This window comes from Otolemur garnettii, unplaced genomic scaffold, assembly GCF_000181295.1.
Source record: "Otolemur garnettii isolate 467f Iridium unplaced genomic scaffold, OtoGar3 scaffold00031, whole genome shotgun sequence".
Classification (NCBI taxonomy): Eukaryota; Metazoa; Chordata; class Mammalia; order Primates; family Galagidae; genus Otolemur; species Otolemur garnettii.
The window spans coordinates 2,644,647-2,663,462 of record NW_003852426.1 but is presented as its reverse complement, the minus strand read 5'-3'; the positions used below and the strand labels follow the sequence as shown (position 1 = coordinate 2,663,462).

Here is an 18,816-nt window from a genome sequence, read left to right as displayed (position 1 = left end):
AAGCGAGTCTCCTGCCTCAGCCTCCCAAGTAGCTGGGACTACAGGTGCCCGCCACAACGCCTGGCCATTTTTTTGGTTGCAGCCATCATTGTTGCTTGGCGGGCCTGGGCTGGGGATTTGAACCCGCCACCTTAGGTGTATGTGACTGACGCCTTAGCCACTTGAGCCACAGGCGCCGAGCCTCAAAAGCCATTTTCAATTCTCTTTATTTCCTGCAGACATGATTGGGCTGAAGATGGGGGTTGGTAAAGTTAGGCCTCTGGGAAATGTCTGAGATAGCTAGTTATATTGTATTCTTTTTCTAATATAGGACTATCTGGCCTTGGGTCTACCAGTCTTACTGTGTCCTTAGGCTGGTCTTTTAACCTTCTTTTCCCTCAATTTCATCATCCATAAAATGAGTCAATCTTGCCTAACACCTGGGTTGAAACGATAATCAGATAAAATGCCTACTGGACTGAGAATTCCCTAAGGACAGGGGTTTGAGTCTTTGTCTGCATAAATCTTATAGTGGCTGGCATTTAATAGGGACTTATTACATGTTTGATGAAAATATGAATGATTAAGAATTTAATGCTTGTCTTGGCACCTGTGGCTCAAGTGGCTAAGGCACCAGCCACGTACACCTGAGCTGGCGGGTTCGAATCCAGCCTGGCCTGCCAAACAATAATGACGGCTGCAATCAAAAAATAGCCGGGCATTGTGGTGGGCGCCTATAATCCCAGCTACTTGGGAGGTGGAGGCAGGAGACTCCAGGCAGCTACTCTAGGAGTTGCAGGTTGCTATGAGCTGTGATGCCATGGCACTCTGCCCAAGGCGACAGCTTGAGGCTCTGTCTTAAAAAAAAAAAGAATTTAATGCTTGACCAGGCACAGTGGCTTAATCTGTAATCCCAGCACTCTGGGAGGCCAAAGCAGGAGGATCCCTTGAGCTCAGGAGTTCAAAACCAACCTGAGCAAGGAATAAAGGCTTCTGATGAGGCAGTGAGCCTCATGACTCTTTTTTTTTTTTTTTTGCAGTTTTGGCCGGGGCTGGGTTTGAACCTACCACCTGCAGTATTGGGGCTGGTGCCCTACTCCTTTCAGCCACAGGCGCCACCCCATCTACTTTTTTAACAACCTACAAAAAACCCAGAAAACTTAGCAAGGGCCAGGCACAGTGGGTCACAGTACACAGCACTCTGGGAGGCTGAGGTGGGTAGTTTGCTTGAGCTCAGGAGTAAGAGACCAGCCTGAGTAAGAGTAAGACCCTGTCTACTAAAAGTAGAAAACCCAGCAGGTCATTGTGGCATACACCTGTAGTATTAGCTACTCAGGAGGCTAAGGCAAGAGGATTGCTCAAGCTCAAGAGTTTAAGGTTGCTGTGAGCTATCATGCCATGGCAATCTACCCAGGGCAACTGAGCGAGACTGTGTTTCAAAAAAGAAAAGAAAAGAAAACTTAGCCAGATATGATGGTGGTGGTATCTGTAGTCCCAGCAGGCTGAGGCAGGAAGATCCTGTGAGCCCAGGAGTTTGAGGTTGCAGTGAGATATGATGCCACAGCACTATGCCCAGGACAACAGAGCAAGACTCTGTCTCAAATAATAACAACAATAATAATTTAGTGCTTATTATGCATGAAGACATTATTCTAGGATATATAGAATCAACTCAGTTTGTCCTCCCAATAAGCCTCTGAAATAAGTGCTATTATTGTCTTATTATTTTCTATTATGTTTAGAGAGTGGACTTTCCCACAGGGCACTTAGTCCTGCCCTGTTCTACCCCACACTGACAAGTATAAGGAGCTATATAAATACAGTAGATCCTTTCTAAGTTGACCACCGAGGAACTGTAATAAGCTGGTCAACACACAGAAATGGTCAACGGAAGGAACTAGGCCTACTATACCAATACGTACATGTGGTGCATGTCTGGTCTATGAAAAGTAGGTCAACTTTAGGTCAGTACAGGGAAGCGGTCAACTACAGAGATTCTACTGTGTATGGGAATATTGTTCTTTCAATACTTGTCTACTGGCAGTGCCTATAGCTCAATGGGTAGGGTGCCAGCCACATACACTGAAGCTGGTGGGTTCAAATCTGTCCCAATCCAGCTAAAACAACAATGACAACTGCAAGCAAAAATATAGCCAGGTGTTGTGGTGGGCATCTTGTAGTCCCAGCTACTTGGGAGGCTGAGGCAAGAGAATCACTTTAGCTCAGGAGTCTGAGGATGCTATGAGCTATGACGCTATGGCACTCTACCCAGGGCTACAGATTGAGACTCTGTCTAAAAAAAAAAAAAAAAAAAGTCCACTGGCCAGGTGAAGTGGTTCACACCTATAATCCTTGCATTCTGGGAGGGAATCACCTGAGCTCAGGAGTTCAAGATCAGCCTGAGGAAGAGTGAGACATTATCTCTAAAAATAGCCAGGTGTTATGGTGGGCTCCTATAGTTCCAGTTACTGGGGAGGCTGAGGCAAGGGAATTGCTTGAGCCCAAGAGTTTGAGGTTGTTGTGAGTTATGACACCACAGCACTCAACCTCAGGGTAACAGAGTGAGACTTGGTCTCAAAAAAACAAACAACAAAAAAAGAAAACTTGTTCATCCCTGGAGCACAGTGGACTTCTTAACTGGGAAGGTGAGTGTGGGTAGGAATGAGAGAAGTTCTTTTTTTTTTTTAGAGACAGAGTCTCACTTTGTCACCCTCGGTAGAGTGTGCGGCCTCACAGCTGGCAGCTACCTCCAACTCTTGGGCTTAGGCGATTCTCTTGCCTCAGCCTCCCAAGTACCTGGGACTACAGGCACCCGCCATAACGCCTGTATTTTTTGTTACAGTTTGGCCAGGGCCAGGTTTGAACCCGCCACCGTGATATATAGGGCCAGTGCCCTACTCACTGAGCCACAGGCACCGCCCTGTTTTTTTTTTTTTTGGTGCTATCACAGCTCACAGCAACCTCAAACTCCTGAGCTCAAGTGATTCTCTTGCCTCAGCTTCCCAAGTAGCTGGGACTACTGGCGCCCACCACAGCGCCCGGCTATTTTTGAAGAGGGGGTTCTCACTCTGGCTCAGGCTGATCTCAAACCCATGAGCTCAGGCAATCCACCTGCCTCGGCCTCCCAGAGTGCGAGGTTTGACAGGCGTCCTCAAACTACAGCCCACCAAGGACATTTATCTGGCCCACTGGGTGTTTCTGCTGCTGCTCCCTGTCCTGCTTAGCAGCTGACTTGTCTCGGGACCTGCCGTCTGGCCCTCCAACAGTCTGAGGGACAGTGAACTGGCCCCTGTTTAAAAAGTTTGAGGACCCCTGAGTCACCGAGCCTGGCCTTGAGAGTAGCTCTTTCCTCACTCATCTCAATCTCCTGTCCCTTTCCCCAGGGTTCGGCCCTGTCTTTAAGACCAGTGACCCTGACAGCTTCTGGCAACAACTCAATGAGATCCACGCCTTGGGGGGTGGAGACGAGCCTGAGATGTGCCTGTCAGCTCTAGAGGTCTGGCCCCTCCCTTCCTTGTTCCTTCTTATCCCCCTTTCCAGGTTGCCACTAGAGGGAACTAGATCTTTCCTAGGGCTCCCCACCTCCTTCTCTTTCCCAACCTCTGTCATTGGGTTCCACTAGCTTGTCTGTCCTCCTTACCCCTGTTCTGCTCATTTCCTTGCCACTTCTTTGTTTTTACAAGTCCACATTTATTTATTTACTTGTCATTAGTTTAAATCCTTGAGGGGTCAGCATCATACAGATTCTGTGTCCAATAGTATTAGCAGGAGATTGCTTTGGAATTTGTCATGAACCATGCCACTGATGCCATGGGCCCCAGTTACCTTTCCCCAGATTACTTTGGTTTTGTTCAGTCCCCCAGGAGTCACTATGTTGTTCTTTGCTTTGTATACATAAGCACATTTCTTGCCCAAATAGAATTCAGTTTCATCTCAGACATGAACACCTTTAATATTAAGAAGAGCAGTGTGCTCTCCCTTCTTGGAGCCAGCAAAAATGGCCCTTGGACCACAGCCTTCTAGACATATTTGTCTTTTAGAAGTGATGTTCCCAGTAGTCTTCTAAAGGCTCCAAGATGGCAGAAAGAGAGCAGATATTTGCCATTTTAACACCATCCTTTTTCCCTCTCTGCCAGTTGGCCCTGCTGCACACACCTCCACTCTCAGACATCTTTGTCTTCACGGATGCCTCCCCCAAGGATGCCTTTCTTACTAACCGGATAGAATCCCTGACTCAGGAGCGGCGTTGCAGGGTGAGCATAGTGTGGGAGACCCAGTGTTAGCCACCCAGGGATGTAGGAGACCCTGCGATGACAATCTTATAACAAGGGTCATGTTATGCTATGGTGGCCCAACCAGCCTTGGTATGTGGTGGGAGAAATGGATGTACCATTTTTTAATATTTTTAACAATACTCAAAAATGGGAGATCCTACCCTTAGTGATGCTGAATTTATATTTGAACATAACCAATAAACCATTTGAAGAACCAGAAATCTGATTTTTTTAAATTTTTTATTGAGATAGTCTCAAGCTGTAGCCCTGGGTAGAGTGCCTTGGTGTCACAGCTCACAGCAACCTCAAACTCTTGGGCTCAGGTGATTCTCTTGTTCAGCCTTCCAAGTAGCTGGGACAATAGGCCCCTGCCACAGTGCCCAGCTATTTTTTTCATTGCAGTTGTCATTGTTGTTTTTGCTAGCTTGGGCTGGGTTTGAACCCTCCAGTTTCGATGTATGTGGCCAGCGCCCTACTCACTGAGTTATGGGTGTTGCCTGGAGATCTGATTGTTAAAAATCTACTGTGAAGGCTCGGCGCCTGTGGCTCAAGTGGCTAAGGTGCCAGTCACATACACCTAAGGTGGCGGGTTTGAATCTAGCCCGGGCCTGCCAAACAACAATGATGGCTGCAACCAAAAAAAATAGCCAGGCATTGTGGCGGGTACCAGTGGTCTCAGCCACTTGGGAGGCAGAGGCAGGAGACTCGCTTGAGCCCAGAGAGTTGGAGGTTGCTTGAGCTGTGATGCCACAGCACTCTACCCAGGGGGATAGCTTGAAGCTCTGTCTCAAAAAAAAAAAATCTACTGTGAAATGTTGATAGTTATAAGGGGGTGGCCAACAACTAACTGAAGGCCAGGGGATTGTGTCACTGGAAGAACCTACTGCAGCAGCAAGAGGGTAATGGAGAGAACTTACTGCTAATCATAATCTCTGAAGAAAGCCTGAGCACAGGGATCCTCATTTTAATAGTGCCACTTGGATACCCCAAGCACTGGGTTTTATTCTGGCCATAGGTAACATTCCTGGTGACTGAAGACCCATCAAGAGTTCAGAGCCGAGTGCGACGTGAGGTCTTGTCCTCTCTGCGTTTTGAACCATATGAAAAGGTGGCCCGGGCCTCAGGAGGAGAGGTGATCTTCACCAAAGACCAGCACATTCAGGATGTGGCAGCTGTTGTTGGGGAGAGCATGGCTGCCCTGGTGAGTGTGTGAGGGCCACAGGGGCTGGTGCCCTCAGTTCAGAGCTGAAGGGTGGTGGCGCTGTGTGTCTTTTTGTAGAAGGGGGATGACTTGCATTGATTGATGTGTTGTTATTCCAGATGCAGGGGTGGTAAAGGAAGCTTCTCTTCCTCTGAGATCAGCTACTACCACTTTCCAAATTGTTATTCCATATTAGTAAAGCCCTCCCCAACCTGGGTCTCCAGTATTCTCCCCCCAGGGCTACACAGAAAGTCTTGCCATCTTTTTTTGTTGTTGTTTTTTGAGACAGAGTCTTACTATGTCGCCCTCAATTGACTGCCATGGCGTCATAGCTCACAGCAACCTCCAACTCTTGGGCTTAAGCGATTCTCTTGCCTCAGCCTCCCAACTAGCTGGGACTACAGGCACCTGACTCAATGCCCAGCTATTTTTTTGTTGCAGTTGTCATTGCTGTTTAGCTGCCCAGGCCGAGTTTGAACCCGCCAGCCTGGGTGTATGTGCCTGGGGCCCTACCTGCTGAGCAATGGGCACTGCCTTTTAAAATTTTTTTTTTCTTTTTTGTTGTAGTTGTCATTGTTTAGCAGGCTTGGGCCGAGTTCGAATCAGCCAGCCCTGGTGTACGTGGCCAGTACCATAACCACTGAGTACAGGGGCCAAGCCGGCTTGCCATCTTTTAAAGGGGAATAAGAAGGGATTGCCTTGGGTGGTACCTGTGGCTCAGTGAGTAGGGCGTCAGCCCCATATACCGAGGGTGGTGGGCTCAAACCCAGCCCTGGCCAAACTGCAACAAAAAATTGCCAGGCATTGTGGCAGGTGCCTGTAGTCCCAGCTACTTGGGAGGCTGAAGCAAGAGAATTGCCTAAGCCCAAGAGCTGGAGGTTGCTGTGAGCTGTGATGCCATAGCACTCTACCAAGGGTGACAAAGTGAGACTGTGTCTCTAAAAAAAAAAAAAAAAACAAAGAAGTGATTGCCTCATTTTAAATTCCTTGCTTCCAGCTTTGTCATTGTCCATAATAACCTCATCCCTGGCCCTGAGCCCCTCTTTCACTGGTATCCCTTCTCCAAGTGTGACTTGGTTTCTTTCTGTCTCCACCTTTCTCCTGTGTTTGTTCCCATCTTATTCCATACCTTATCTTTTCCCTCATTTATTGATCCTTAAGGTGACTCTTCCCCTAGACCCTCCTGTTATGGTGCCTGGGAGATCCCATGTGTTCAGTGTGGATGGGCTGCTCCGGAAGGTCACAATTCGTATCCACGGGGAGATCAACAATTTTTGGATCAAGAACCCAGCAGGTACCTCCTTGTGTCTCAAGGCAGAGGGAAGTGGAATGGGGAATGGACAATCAAGGGAGGTATACTAAGAGAAGATAATCATTTCACCTGACAATCTCTCTCTTTTATTTTTTTTTCTTTTTTTGAGACAGAGTCTCAAGCTGTCACCCTGGATAGAGTGCCATGGTGTCACAGCTCACAGCAACCTCAAACTCTTGGGCTCAGGCAATTCTCTTGCCTCAGCCTCCCAAGTAGCTGGGACTACAGGTGTCTGCCATAATGCCTGGCTATTTTTTGGTTGTAGTTGTCATTGTTGTTATTTAGCTGGCCTGGACTGGGTTTGAACCTGTGAACCTCAGCATATGTGGCTGGCGCCCTTACCCACTGAACTATAGGTGCCGCCCAACAATGTCTTTTTTGGTTTTTTTGGCCAGGGCTGGGTTTGAGCCCGCCACCTCTGGCATATGGGGCCAGCACCCTACCCTTTAGAGTCATAGGTGCCGCCTTCTTTTTTCTTTTTTCTTTTTTTGAGACAGAGCCTCAAGCTGTCCCCCTGAGTAGAGTGCTGTGGCCTCACAACTCACAGCAACCTCCAACTCCTGGGTTCAAGCGAGTCTCCTGCCTCCGCCTCCCAAGTAGCTGGGACCACAGGTGCCCGCCACAACGCCTGGCTATTTTTTTAGTTGCAGCCATCATTGTTGTTTGGCGGGCCTGGGCTGGACTCGAACCCGCCACCTTAGGTGTATGTGGCTGGTACCTTAGCCACTTGAGCCACAAGCACTGAGCCTATTTTTTATTTTTGTTGAGATAGAGTCTCGCTATGTTGCCTTCTCTAGAGTGAGATGACATCATAGCTCACAGCCACCTCAAACTCTTGGGCTTAAGTGATTCTCTTGCCTCAGACTCCCAAGTAGCTAAGACTACAGGCGCCTGCCACCACACACAGCTATTTTTTTGTTGCAGTTATCATTGTTGTTTAGCTGTCCTGGGTGGGGTTCAGACCCACCAGCCTTGGTGTATGTGGCCAGCACCATTAGCACTGCGTGACAGGCACTGAGCCTCACATGACAATCTCTTGCTCTGATCCCAGGGATCTCCCAGGGCCAAGAGGAAGGCATGGGTTCTCTAGGTTACACTCGCCGCTTTGGGCAGTTCTGGATGGTGACTGTGAATGACCCCCCTCAGACAGGAACCTGGGAGATCCAGGTCACAGCTGAGGGTACCCCCCGGGTGAGAGTGCAAGGTAAGGAGGAAGGTATTCCTGGAAAGGGGAAGGAGAAACTGCAGATCTCAGGGAGCTAGATCAGTCACATTCCTCTGGGGAAAGTCTGATCCCTTTGGCCTCTCTCAGCCCAGACCTCCCTAGACTTCCTCTTCTACTTTGGGACCTCCGTGGAGGATGGACCCCACCCTGGCCTTTACCCCCTGACTCAGCCAGTTGCAGGTATGTCTATTCCCTGACCTTTCCCCAGTTTGTATATATATATATATACACACATACACACATATAAATGTATACATATACTATCCATATGTATGTACATCTTTTTATGGAGTTATAACTTACATATAGTAAAGTACAATAAACTTAAGTATACTGCTTGATGGATTTCATATAACACATCCACATAACCATCACCAGTTCAAGATATAGAACATTTCCCCCACCCCAGGTACTGCCACTAGCACCCCTCAGGTAACCCCTTTCTCTATCCATATCCTTAGTCCTATTCTGAAAGCCATTCATTCCCCCTGTGTCACCAAATCTCACTCAGACCACTGTTTTCCCCTCCCTTTCCCTGGTCCCAGGTCTCCAGACCCAGCTACTGGTTGAAGTGACAGGATTGGGTTCCAGAGGCAACTCTGGGGATCCTCAGCCACATTTCTCCCATGTCATCCTTCGAGGGATATTGGAGGGTGCCGAACTGGGCCGAGTACCTTTGGAGCCTGTGGGACCTCCAGAGCGAGGTCTCCTGGTGGCCTCTCTGCCACCTATGCTGTTGTCCACCCCAGGACCCTTCTCCCTGGAGCTGTTTGGCCAGGATGGAAAGGGGCAGCATCTGCACAGGACAGCCCCTCAGCCTTGCATGGTGGCTCCTGTGCTTCTGGAGGTGAGATGTAAGGGGAAGGTGCGGCTGGAGGGAGCTGGGGTGGCTCCTGCCCTGACCAATTCTACTCTGCAGCTCAGCGGACCCCAGACTTTCTTGACCCCGGGCAGCAAGGTTCCGCTCAGTCTCCACATCGCCAGCTTCTCAGGCCCTCAGGATCTTGACCTTAGGACATCCGTGAATCCCAGCTTTGCCCTTACCTCCAACCTATCCAAGTGAGCCTACCTCCCCACCCAACTCCTTCTGGCCATGCCTTTTGGCTCTCTGGGCACCCGGTTTGATACTTTGGCCCAAGCTCTTTATCCCAAGCCCCGCCCTGGCCCCTTCCAATTGGCGCCGCCCCTGACTCCCCGCTAAGGGCCGCCTCTGGCTTCAGCCAAACTTCTGGGACCTTCCTACAGGGCTCGCCTGGGACAGAATGAATCTGCCTGGGGCCGCCTATGGCTGGAGGTCCCAGACTCAGCCGCCTCGAACTCCGTGGTGATGGTGACTGTGACTGCGGCAGGTCAAGAAGGCAGCCCAGTACCCCCAACCCATGTTTTCTTGCGCCTCCTGGTGCTGGCCCCAGCCCTGCAGGTGAGGCTTCCCCACTTTCCATCACAGGCTGGGCAGGGGAGGGAGAGGGAGGGCAGGGTAGGCTTAATTTGGATACAGCTCTAGTTGACTCCGATGTTCTTTCCCTCTTCCCCTTAGGAGCAGCTCGCTGCCCCTGCCCACTCATCTGGCCCTGTCCTCTCCACACCCACCCCTGTCTTTTGTACCTTCACTTTGGTGACTCAGGACAGGGCTGAGAGCAGGTTGACTGGTAACCTCTGGTGGGGCACAGTTGGAGGAGTGCTGCTTCTGCTAGGCCTGGCCTCCTGGTGATGCAACAGCCCCTGGAGGGATGGGTCTCTCCTACTTTCAATCTGCCTTATTGGTAAGGTCACATGGGGCCTTGGAGCCTTATCTCTTCTAGCCAAGATGGAGATTTTCCTTCTCATGCACTTGTCCCTTGCCTTTCTTAAAAACTGTAAGATTGAGATAGAGGGCAGAGGATTTTCCCACAATGCATTTTCCCTAACCCTATGGGAAACAAACCAAAGGAATTATTTATTTATTTTTTTTAGAGACACAGAGTCTCACTTATCACCCTCGGTAGAGTGCCGTGGTGTCACAGCTCACAGCAACCTCCAACTCCTGGGCTTAGGCAATTCTCTTGCCTCAGCCTCCTGAGTAGCTGGGACCACAGGAGCTTGCTACAACACCCAGCTATTTTTTGTTGCAGTTTGGCTGGGGCCAGGTTTGAACCCTCCACCCTCGGTATATGGAGCCGACACCCTACTCACTGAGCCACAGGTGCCACCCCAAAGGAAATTTTGGAAAAATTTATTTTCAATTTCTCTGTAGTACCTTTATTCCACTATTGATGCTTTCCCAGGCTCAGGTAGATAGGAAGATAACAGGGAGGAGATGAGGTTTGGGAGTGGAGTAGGAAGGTACCAGAAAGTGTTATTTATAGATTGCTTTTATTTTAAATTCTGGAGAAGCTTCTGTTTTATTTTTATATTTAAGGCTTAAGAACAGTTTCAATAAACATATCTTCTTCCCAGAGGGATTTCAAAGAAAGACAATTTTTGCACATCATATCGGGCATGACACACCAAGAAGATGAAAGGGAAGTTTTCAGGAACAGAGGAGAAACTTTACACCAAGAGGTCTGAACTTTATGGACCCACTATCTGGAGCCATTTAGCTGCTGAGTTAAGAAACAGAATAAGGAGGCTGGGGATTTGACTCAGTGTCCTCCTTCACCAGGACTAAGGAGAGTGAAAGGAGGGTTCAGACAAGGGTAGGGCCCTTTCGTCCCTTGGGGCATCTCAGTTGAGCCTTCTTCCCTTTTGGGTGGGTGACTCCTTTCTGCTGCCTTGAGAACTCCTGGAGAAGAAGAGAGAAATGACCTGGGCGTCTGTGCCTCTCCCTACCTTGTGGGGCGGGGGCTTCTGCTCTCCCCTTACACCTCTATAGTTTACCTGTTGCTGCCATAAGTTCTGCTTCCATGGCCTTTCCTTCCAATCCTGGGGAGCAAAGGAACTAGTCTTGTACAATAGACATGGGGAGAACTGGGAGGAGATTCTCTGTGTTTTCTGTTAAACCAATGCTGACCCCAACATTCCCCTCAATAGTTGCACTTCCCAAACGTCTGAACCAAAGACAATAAACTCACCTTCCCCTGAATCAGATTCTGCAAACAGATGTTCACCTTTTGAATCTGGGCTAACTGGGGACCGCCAGGATCTGGGTGTAAATCTGTTAGAAAATTCTAAAGGAGGAGTTGGATGCTGACAACATAGTAAAAACCTGAGGTCCACCTGCCACTCTTTTCCTACTACCCTAGGCTGACTGTCCTCATCTGGATCCCCTCATCCTAAAATCCTCCCTAGCAGGGGGGAAATCTAATACTCTCCCCCTCCATTTACATTTTATTTATTTATTTATTTATTTATGAGACAGAATCTCATTCTGTTGCCCCAGCTAGAATGCAGTGGCATCATCACAGTTCACTGCCACCTCAAACTTCTGGGCTCAAGCAATCCTCTTGCTTCAGCCTCCAGAGCAGCTGAAACTAAAGGTGCCCGCCACAATGCCTAACTAATTTTTTCTATTTTTAGTAGAGACAGGGTTTGCTCTTGCTCAGGCTGGTCTCAAATTCCTGAGCTCAAGGGATCCTCCCACTTTGGCCTCCAGAGTGCTAGGATTACGGGCATGAATCACCACCCAAGTTCCCCTCAATCTCTATCATTTCAGTTTCTCCATCCCCTGAGATAGCATAATTCCCCCTTTCCCTATTATTTATGGATTTTCCCTGTCCATCCCCACTCCATTGGAATAATCCAGGCCACACCCTTATCTCTATGGAGTGATACAAACTATCCCTCTGAATGGAATGCAGACTAGCCTCCTCCAGCCCCAACAATGAACACCAACATAATGCTTGGTGTCATCCTGTCATTATGATGCTGCCTCCAGTTCCTGATCTGTGCCCATTAACTCTCCCCTCTCCAGAGCAGTCTCAGGCTGTGTCCACACATGCCCTACTCTCCCTCCTCTGCCACTCATTCACACAGAGGGGCAGCCCCATACCTCACCAAGGGCCCCCAGATGCAGCTGCTGTTGCTGTGCCTCCCTTAGACGGTCTTCAAACCAGGCCTGACCATGCTCTAGCAACTCTAGCCCTTGCCATAGGGCATCCTGTTCTCTCTCCAGAGCTTGCATCCTTTGCAGCTGGAAAAGACAAGAAGCAGAGACTGACTCTTGTACAACATCAGGGCTGTGGACCATAGACCTTTCTCTCCATTCCTGGTTGGATTTACTGTCTGGTCACTAAGTGTAAGCCCAGACTGGCCACTGAGGACCTGGAGGCCAGAGGAGAGTAGGCAGGAAGACTTTGTGGATCCTTAACTGGAGTGGAAATATAAAGGGCAGATTTAAAGAAAGGGGCTTCCCATGGGATCTCTTGTTGGGGTAATACTCACCCAAAGGAAGAAGCTCTGGGCCCCTGGGTCTTGGCGGCTTGTCCCCAGTGGCAGCAGCAGAACTGTGTAGGGAGCCTGCACCAGGGGCAGCCCACCAGGACCCTGGCTCCCCATGGCTCTGTGGTGGGAAGGGTGGAGCCACTCCCACTAGTGCAGCCTCTCCTGGTCCCTCCCCCTCCACCCCTGCCTTACACCCATCCTGCCTTGTCTTTCAGTCTCTTAGGCCCCTTCCAGCAGTGTGTGTCTGAGGCTGATGTTCCTACTTAAGGGGAGAGACCATTCCCTCCACAGGGCCCCTATGTCTTCCTTCTAATCTGTTTTTGTAGGGCCTCTCTAAAGTGATTTGGTCTCATGATTTCCCTTTGGGCAGAATCAGAGTTTCCCTATAGCAGTGTCACTGCATTTTTAATGAGGCAGGGCAGGTTTCTCTGTGGACTCCTGCTTGGTGTTTTGGCTCTTTCCTATTCTTATTTTGTTTTGGCTGGCTTCAGGAAACAATAACTTTCTCCAAAATAAACTTTATTCTTAAAGAACTCTAGGTCTGAAGGAAATAAGGAAACAAAGAGGGATGGCAGCCAATCAGGGTCACAGAAAGTTAAGGAAAGTAGAGGAAGGACTCTCAGAGGATAGTGGTGGCGGCAGGCAGTACTTCCTGCCTCATGAAAATGTCCAAGTCCAGGTTAGAGTCTTCCAAATCCAGTTTCAGAAACTTGTCCACTAATCTCTGGCAGCTAAAGGGGAGAGAGAATGGCAAGATATGTGGGAGTGGCTCGGCGCCTGTGGCTCAAGCGGCTAAGGCGCTAGCCACATACACCTAAGGTGGCAGGTTCGAATCCCCAGCCCGGGCCTGCCAAACAACAATGATGGCTGCAACCAAAAAAATGGCCAGGTGTTGTGGCAGGCACCTGTGGTCCCAGATACTTGGGAGGCTGAGGCAGGAGACTCGCTTGAGCCCAGGAGTTGGAGGTTGCTGTGAGTGTGATGCCATGGCACTCTACCCAGGGGGATAGCTTGAGGCTCCGTCTTCAAAAAAAAAAAGATATGTGGGAGTATGGATAACCAAGTCCCAGAGCAGAGGGGAGAGGCTGTGGCCCAGGAAACCCAGTACCTTGAAGAGTTTAGGGATTTCAGAAAGAAGTAATGATGAGTTTTTGAAGGGCAAAATGCTGGAGAAGGCTGAGTCCCTGCAAAGGAGGACAGAGCTACAGGAGAAGGTGCTAGAGAGGGCAAAGACACCAAGGCAACACACTCACTTCTCTATTTGCTTCTCCTTCAGCAACTCCTTGACAGGCTTGATGGGTTTTCCACTGCGGATCAAGTCTAAAACCTACAAACAAGAAGGAAAGTGGAAGGGGGAGGGGATGTTGGGGAAGAGAAGAGAAAATAAGGGTCAGAAATCCTGTAGGTCCAGAAAAGCAGAGTAGGGCCAATGGAAGGAAGCCCTCAGGTGGAGGCATACGGATATTTAGATCTTATTACCTCCTTGCCACGAGCAATGAGTCTGTCAGGAAGCCCAGCTTGGGCAGCTGTGTAGGACGCATGGCTGGCATTGGCAACACCTTCACAAACCTGATAGAAGAAGACCAGATCGTTCCCATCCTCACAGGTCTCCATGGTCTTAAAAGAGAATAAAAGGGGACAGTGTGTTCTCAATCACCTGTTTCCGGCCCTGAAACCCTTGGCCAGTCCCTGTGGGGAATGAGAAAAGGGATGTGGTCTCTGTGATCAGGTTTCTCCTCTGAAAATGCTCAGTCCAGGGGATCCTGTGGGCTAGATTGGTTTCCTCACCAAATACTGCACAAGGGGCCCCTGTGGCAGCAGCTGTAGCTGAACAAGGCTCAGGAAGTTGGTGGCCACAAAGATGTAGGGACATGTGGGGCCAAGCGCCAGCCAGTGTCGGAGCACAGCAGCCAGAAGTGCCAGTCCATCCACCTGTGCAGAGGCCATAAGTGAAAGTGCAGAACCATGAGGGCCCCCATGCCCCCTGCACCTACTCTGGCCTTTCCCTACCTTGTATTTCTCTTTTCTACCCACACGTCCCTATTCTTCTCGGCCCCATCCTCAGCCTCACCCTCCTTCATCCTCCATTTTCCCTCCTTAGTTCATTAGTTTCTCTCCTCACCGTGTTGGTTCCCTTTCCAAATTCATCAATGAGGACCAGAGACTGTGCGGTGGCATTGTTCACAGCCTTTGCCACCTGCTGGGCATGAGGTCGACAAGGAAAAGTTTATTAGTATTCAAGGCCTATAATGCACTGACCAAAGTCTGCCTATGAACAGAGCTGTGTATGCCCACCCTGCTGCACTAGTTCTTCAATGGTGAGGGGCATGGTTTTTGTTTGTTTGTTTGTTTTGAGACAGTCTTACTATGTTGACTGTGCCATGGCATCACAGCTCACAGCAACCTCAAACTCTCTTGCCTCAGCCTCCCAAGTAGCTGGGACGTCAGGTGCCTGCCACAACACCTGGCTATTTTTTGGGTGTAGTTGTTATTGTTGTTTGGCAGGCCCAGGCTAGGTTCAAACCCGCCAGCTCTGGTGTATGTGACTGGCACCCTAGCTGCTGAGCTACAGGCGCTGAGCCAAGGTGCATGTATTTTCATCCTTCACTGCCAACAGTACCTTGCAAGAAGCAAGGATTGAAGAAAGGTTTGTGGAATTGATTCCTCCAGCCTGGGTGCTGGGTGCCCCCTGCCCCTATTATAGGGGAATACAGCAGAGATTGCTTTCCTGTTCTGAGCATTCTTAGGGGTTCCTTCCCCATTATCCCCTTCCCCAAGCCCACCTCCCTTTGCTCCCTTTGACCTGGTTGAGGTCGATCATGAAGGTGGAGAGGCCAAGGGAGATGGATTCGCAGCTATGAATTTGGGTGAAGATGGCGTTTACTGTCCCAATTTCAGCCTCCTCTGCTGGCACAAAGCTGCCCACAAGGGCCATGAATGTGATCAAGCCTACCTGAATAGGGGAGGAAACAGGGCTGGGGCCTCATGTGGTGGGCTGAGGTGAAAGTGAGGATCAACTGAGGCAGATAGATAGATATCTATATGATAGATCAAAGAGAAATGGATACAGTATCATAGGAGAAAAAAAGCAAATAGAGCACATTGTCCCTCTTCTCCCCCAAGCCTGATCAAAGCCCCGAATTTAGAGTCAGTAAAGAGGCACAGGGGAGTAGGCAGAGGCACACTAGGGGGTGGCATGTACCTATTCAGAGGTGGGTACAGGGAATTCAAGCTATGGAAAGATTCATTAGTGTGTGGCTCTAGTTCATTAGAGAATGAGAACATGTGAGGTAGAAGAGCAGGGGTGTGGGTAGTGGTCTCCTCATGACAGGTAGGGTCAGAACACAGTGGAGAAAAGCTGGTCTGGGTTGAAGAAGATGGAGAAGATGCCAGAGGCCCAGGCTGTAGGACTCCTCACCTGTTTGAGGTATATGCTCTTTCCTGAGGAGTTGGGTCCAGTGATGACTTTGATCCTCCCTTTGTCCCCACTGCATTCTGCAGAGTTGGGCACGAAAGTTCGGGCACAGAGTTCCATCAGAGGATGTCTGCAGTGGTGGAAAGACACCTCACATGGCCCATGGATCCAGATGGATGAACCTCAGAATATGGGGCCTTTGAGCCCCTTGTGTCTATGCCTCCGTCCTCTTCTAGTCTCACCTGCCATTTTGGATTCGTACCCCAAGGAGCTGGGGGGAGTAACGGGGTCTTGAGTAGCCATAGTCCCGGGCAGCACTAGCAAGAGCCAGCAGGACATCCAGGCGGGAGGCAAGGTCCAATACCCGGGTCAAGACAGTGGCCCGTGCCAGCACTTGGCACTGCAGCTGGTACATCAACAGGGTCTCCTGGTCTGGGGGTGGATGAGGGAGGGAGCTGAGGGTCAGCTCCAAGGAAAAGTAAAGGAGAGACAGAGGTCTATAGAAGGGCCTGGAAACAAGTGTACAGGTACCATCTGAAACTCCAGAGACATTCAGAGGAAAAGATGCAGAGTCAGAGTAAGAAAAACAGAGCAGCTAGAGAGGCATCCCTGAGCTGCTCACCCCCCTCCAGCCACTCACTGGCTTCTCCTCACCTCGGATCTCACAATGCAGGTCTCCCAGCAATGCATCCAACTCCTTGGTTCGACCACTACGATAGTGTAGCTTCTCCTCTGAGAGAAACTGGGTACAAAGGTTCAAAGTTGTGGGCTTTGTATCTCTTGGTCTTCCTCTCTTCTCCCACCTTTCTAACCCCACCTCTATTGTCCCACCCTGACTCCTATCTCCTACTGGGCACTGCTAATGGGGTAAGGCCCTCAATTAGGTATTGATTCATTTTCCTTGTCATTTCTCTACAGAGGTTGAAGGTCTTACCATGAAATCCAGTCCCTCAATCTCAAAGTCAGGGGCCTCTACCATGGAAGGCAAGCGGGGAATAGAAAGAAGGAAGCCAATCTGGAGAGAGAAAAGAGATATTCTACTCTCCTACTGTGAGACTCACTGGGCACCTTCTCTCTTAGAGGAACCCAGAGACTTCTGTATCCACACCAAAAGGCATTTATGTTCTTTATGTTCCCCTAAAATTTTTCTTATATACTAATATATCCTTCATAGGCCTTCTATCTCCCCTAAAAGACTCCTGGAGGCTACACCCACTCTCCTGCCCTCACCAGAGGGATGTAGATGACACTGCATGAAGGAATACGAGAGTCCAGATTTTCCAGCTCTTTCCGGGCAACCTCAGTGAGGAAACTAGGAAGTCCTATCAGCCTTCGCTTTTCTAGAAGGGTAGAAGACACATGGATATCAAAATTGAGGTTTCTGCCTGGTTGCTATGAAGATCCCCAGCTGTGGTGACTGTCTGCCAAGGATGGTGCCCATCACTGCACAGACTCCTGCACACCAAACACTCACTCTCATCAATTTCAGGATCTATGTTGGGGAGGACTGTGAAGCGATTTTCAGCAAGACTGCCCTCAAAGTCCACCTGAGGAGATAAGAAATCCAGTCCTTAGCACCCAGCCCCCTCTCCATGTCCTGTTCCTCAGCTCTCCTTGGGCCCCAATTCTCCCTGCAGTCCTGCTTTACCTTCACTCTCCAGGCACTTCCCTGAAGTTCTACCACCTTTCATTATCCTATCCTTCAACCACCTAACTGACCTCAACATCTTCCATGCCTCCCCCTCTCCCACACCACCTTCCCCGAGGAGAACCAGGCCCTAGTCTCTCTCCACTCTTGAGTCCCATCTCACTTCCCAACCTCCTCCTCTTTCCTTCCACTCACCACCTTCCCAATGAGGCTGGCAATGTGGTGCAGGTCATCAGAGAACTCTTGGGCAATGTCCCGAAAGAGCTGGATGGACTGAGGCAAGGAGCGGCAGGCATCCCTTAGGCCCAGAGCACTGTACACAGTCTGTGGGAGCAATGAACTAAGGAGGGTGGTGGTGTACCCAGGCTGGGTTGAGGTGAGGGGACATGGATCAACTCAGAAGAATAAAGACCAACAGAGGAAAGTACATTAACAAAGAGAGTTCTCCAAGGCAAAAAGAAACAGTGAGGGATAAAGTGGCATCTATAAAACTATGTGCCAGGCACTGTACTAAACATTGAGATTACAAAGACAACTAAGATATTATCCCTTTCCCAGCTGAGCTGACAGTAGTAAAGAAGACAGAAATAGGTGGTGCCCGTAGCTTAGTCAGCAAAGGCACCAGCCACATACTCCTAGGGTGGTGGGTTCGAACTCGGCCCCAGGCATTATGGCAGGCGTCTGTAGTGCCAGCTACTTGGGAGGCTGAGGCAAGAGAATCACTTAAGCTCAAGAGTTGGAGGTTGCTGTGAGCAGTGACACCACAGCACTCTACCCAGGGTGACAGCTTGAGACTCTGTTTCAAAAAAAAAAAAGACAGAAATATATCCTGAAGATGTTAAAATAAGGTGGTAAGTACTCTGATAGAGGGACAATGCCAGCATTGGGAAAGAGAACAGGAAGGGAGCCATTGAGAGTTAATTTCCCAGGTGAAGGTTAGTAACCTAGAGCAGATGATCTAACTACTGATTAGACTGAGTGGACAGACTAAATCCCTTGGATATTTATGGAGCCTTACTTTGTGGTAGGAAATATGTAAAGCATTTAAATTAAGGGGGCTATAATCTAGACATCATGGAAACAAGCAGCAAGAAAAAGTGATTACCCATGAGACACAATGACCAAGTTGTAGAACTGACTAAAGTAACTAAAGATGCTCACAGAGTAAGTCTATAGTCTTATTCTGTGGCCAGGATAGTTTGGGATGTCTTTGCAGAGAAAAGGAAATAAGCTGGCCTTATATAAGGCTACTAAAAAGGAAGGCAGGCTGGCATTATGTGTAAGTGCAAGAATATGCATGGGCTAATGAATAGAAGTAGGAATGAGCTAATATTTACTGACTGCTTACTCTGTGCTGAGCAATGTTCTAACATTTTACATGTGTTAATTTTTTTTTTTTTTTT

General features: G+C 49.2%; 3 protein-coding genes across 3 annotated transcripts in view; 1 reads left to right on the top strand and 2 right to left on the bottom strand.

The window, feature by feature from the left end:
• Nucleotides 1–9,875, top strand: part of VWA7 (von Willebrand factor A domain containing 7) — a 13,787-nt gene extending 3,912 nt beyond the window's left edge. Inside the window, exons 8-17 of the mRNA XM_003789029.3 lie at nucleotides 3,363–3,475; nucleotides 4,116–4,232; nucleotides 5,269–5,454; nucleotides 6,616–6,748; nucleotides 7,818–7,970; nucleotides 8,079–8,171; nucleotides 8,537–8,838; nucleotides 8,911–9,050; nucleotides 9,237–9,411; nucleotides 9,529–9,875. Coding sequence (XP_003789077.1) covers nucleotides 3,363–3,475; nucleotides 4,116–4,232; nucleotides 5,269–5,454; nucleotides 6,616–6,748; nucleotides 7,818–7,970; nucleotides 8,079–8,171; nucleotides 8,537–8,838; nucleotides 8,911–9,050; nucleotides 9,237–9,411; nucleotides 9,529–9,702 — 1,586 coding nt within the window. The 3' untranslated portion in view covers nucleotides 9,703–9,875. The remainder of the gene's footprint in view (nucleotides 1–3,362; nucleotides 3,476–4,115; nucleotides 4,233–5,268; nucleotides 5,455–6,615; nucleotides 6,749–7,817; nucleotides 7,971–8,078; nucleotides 8,172–8,536; nucleotides 8,839–8,910; nucleotides 9,051–9,236; nucleotides 9,412–9,528) is intronic.
• A 713-nt stretch (nucleotides 9,876–10,588) lies between these two features.
• On the bottom strand, nucleotides 10,589–12,545 carry SAPCD1 (suppressor APC domain containing 1). The gene is made up of 5 exons (XM_003789027.3): nucleotides 12,351–12,545; nucleotides 11,959–12,099; nucleotides 11,042–11,137; nucleotides 10,848–10,937; nucleotides 10,589–10,752 (listed from the first exon to the last, which is right to left on the bottom strand). Exons 1-5 carry the CDS (start codon nucleotides 12,462–12,464, stop codon nucleotides 10,657–10,659), a joined length of 537 nt encoding a protein of 178 aa, XP_003789075.1. The 5' UTR covers nucleotides 12,465–12,545; the 3' UTR covers nucleotides 10,589–10,656.
• Nucleotides 12,546–12,856: 311 nt separating this feature from the next.
• MSH5 (mutS homolog 5) overlaps nucleotides 12,857–18,816 on the bottom strand; it is a 24,802-nt gene continuing 18,842 nt past the window's right edge. The window contains exons 6-18 of the mRNA XM_023512912.1: nucleotides 17,609–17,737; nucleotides 17,240–17,312; nucleotides 16,996–17,105; nucleotides 16,700–16,780; nucleotides 16,420–16,507; nucleotides 16,008–16,197; nucleotides 15,769–15,895; nucleotides 15,154–15,303; nucleotides 14,473–14,547; nucleotides 14,139–14,282; nucleotides 13,830–13,967; nucleotides 13,604–13,677; nucleotides 12,857–13,081 (exon numbers count right to left, since the gene is read on the bottom strand). Coding sequence (XP_023368680.1) covers nucleotides 12,970–13,081; nucleotides 13,604–13,677; nucleotides 13,830–13,967; nucleotides 14,139–14,282; nucleotides 14,473–14,547; nucleotides 15,154–15,303; nucleotides 15,769–15,895; nucleotides 16,008–16,197; nucleotides 16,420–16,507; nucleotides 16,700–16,780; nucleotides 16,996–17,105; nucleotides 17,240–17,312; nucleotides 17,609–17,737 — 1,491 coding nt within the window. The 3' untranslated portion in view covers nucleotides 12,857–12,969. The remainder of the gene's footprint in view (nucleotides 13,082–13,603; nucleotides 13,678–13,829; nucleotides 13,968–14,138; nucleotides 14,283–14,472; nucleotides 14,548–15,153; nucleotides 15,304–15,768; nucleotides 15,896–16,007; nucleotides 16,198–16,419; nucleotides 16,508–16,699; nucleotides 16,781–16,995; nucleotides 17,106–17,239; nucleotides 17,313–17,608; nucleotides 17,738–18,816) is intronic.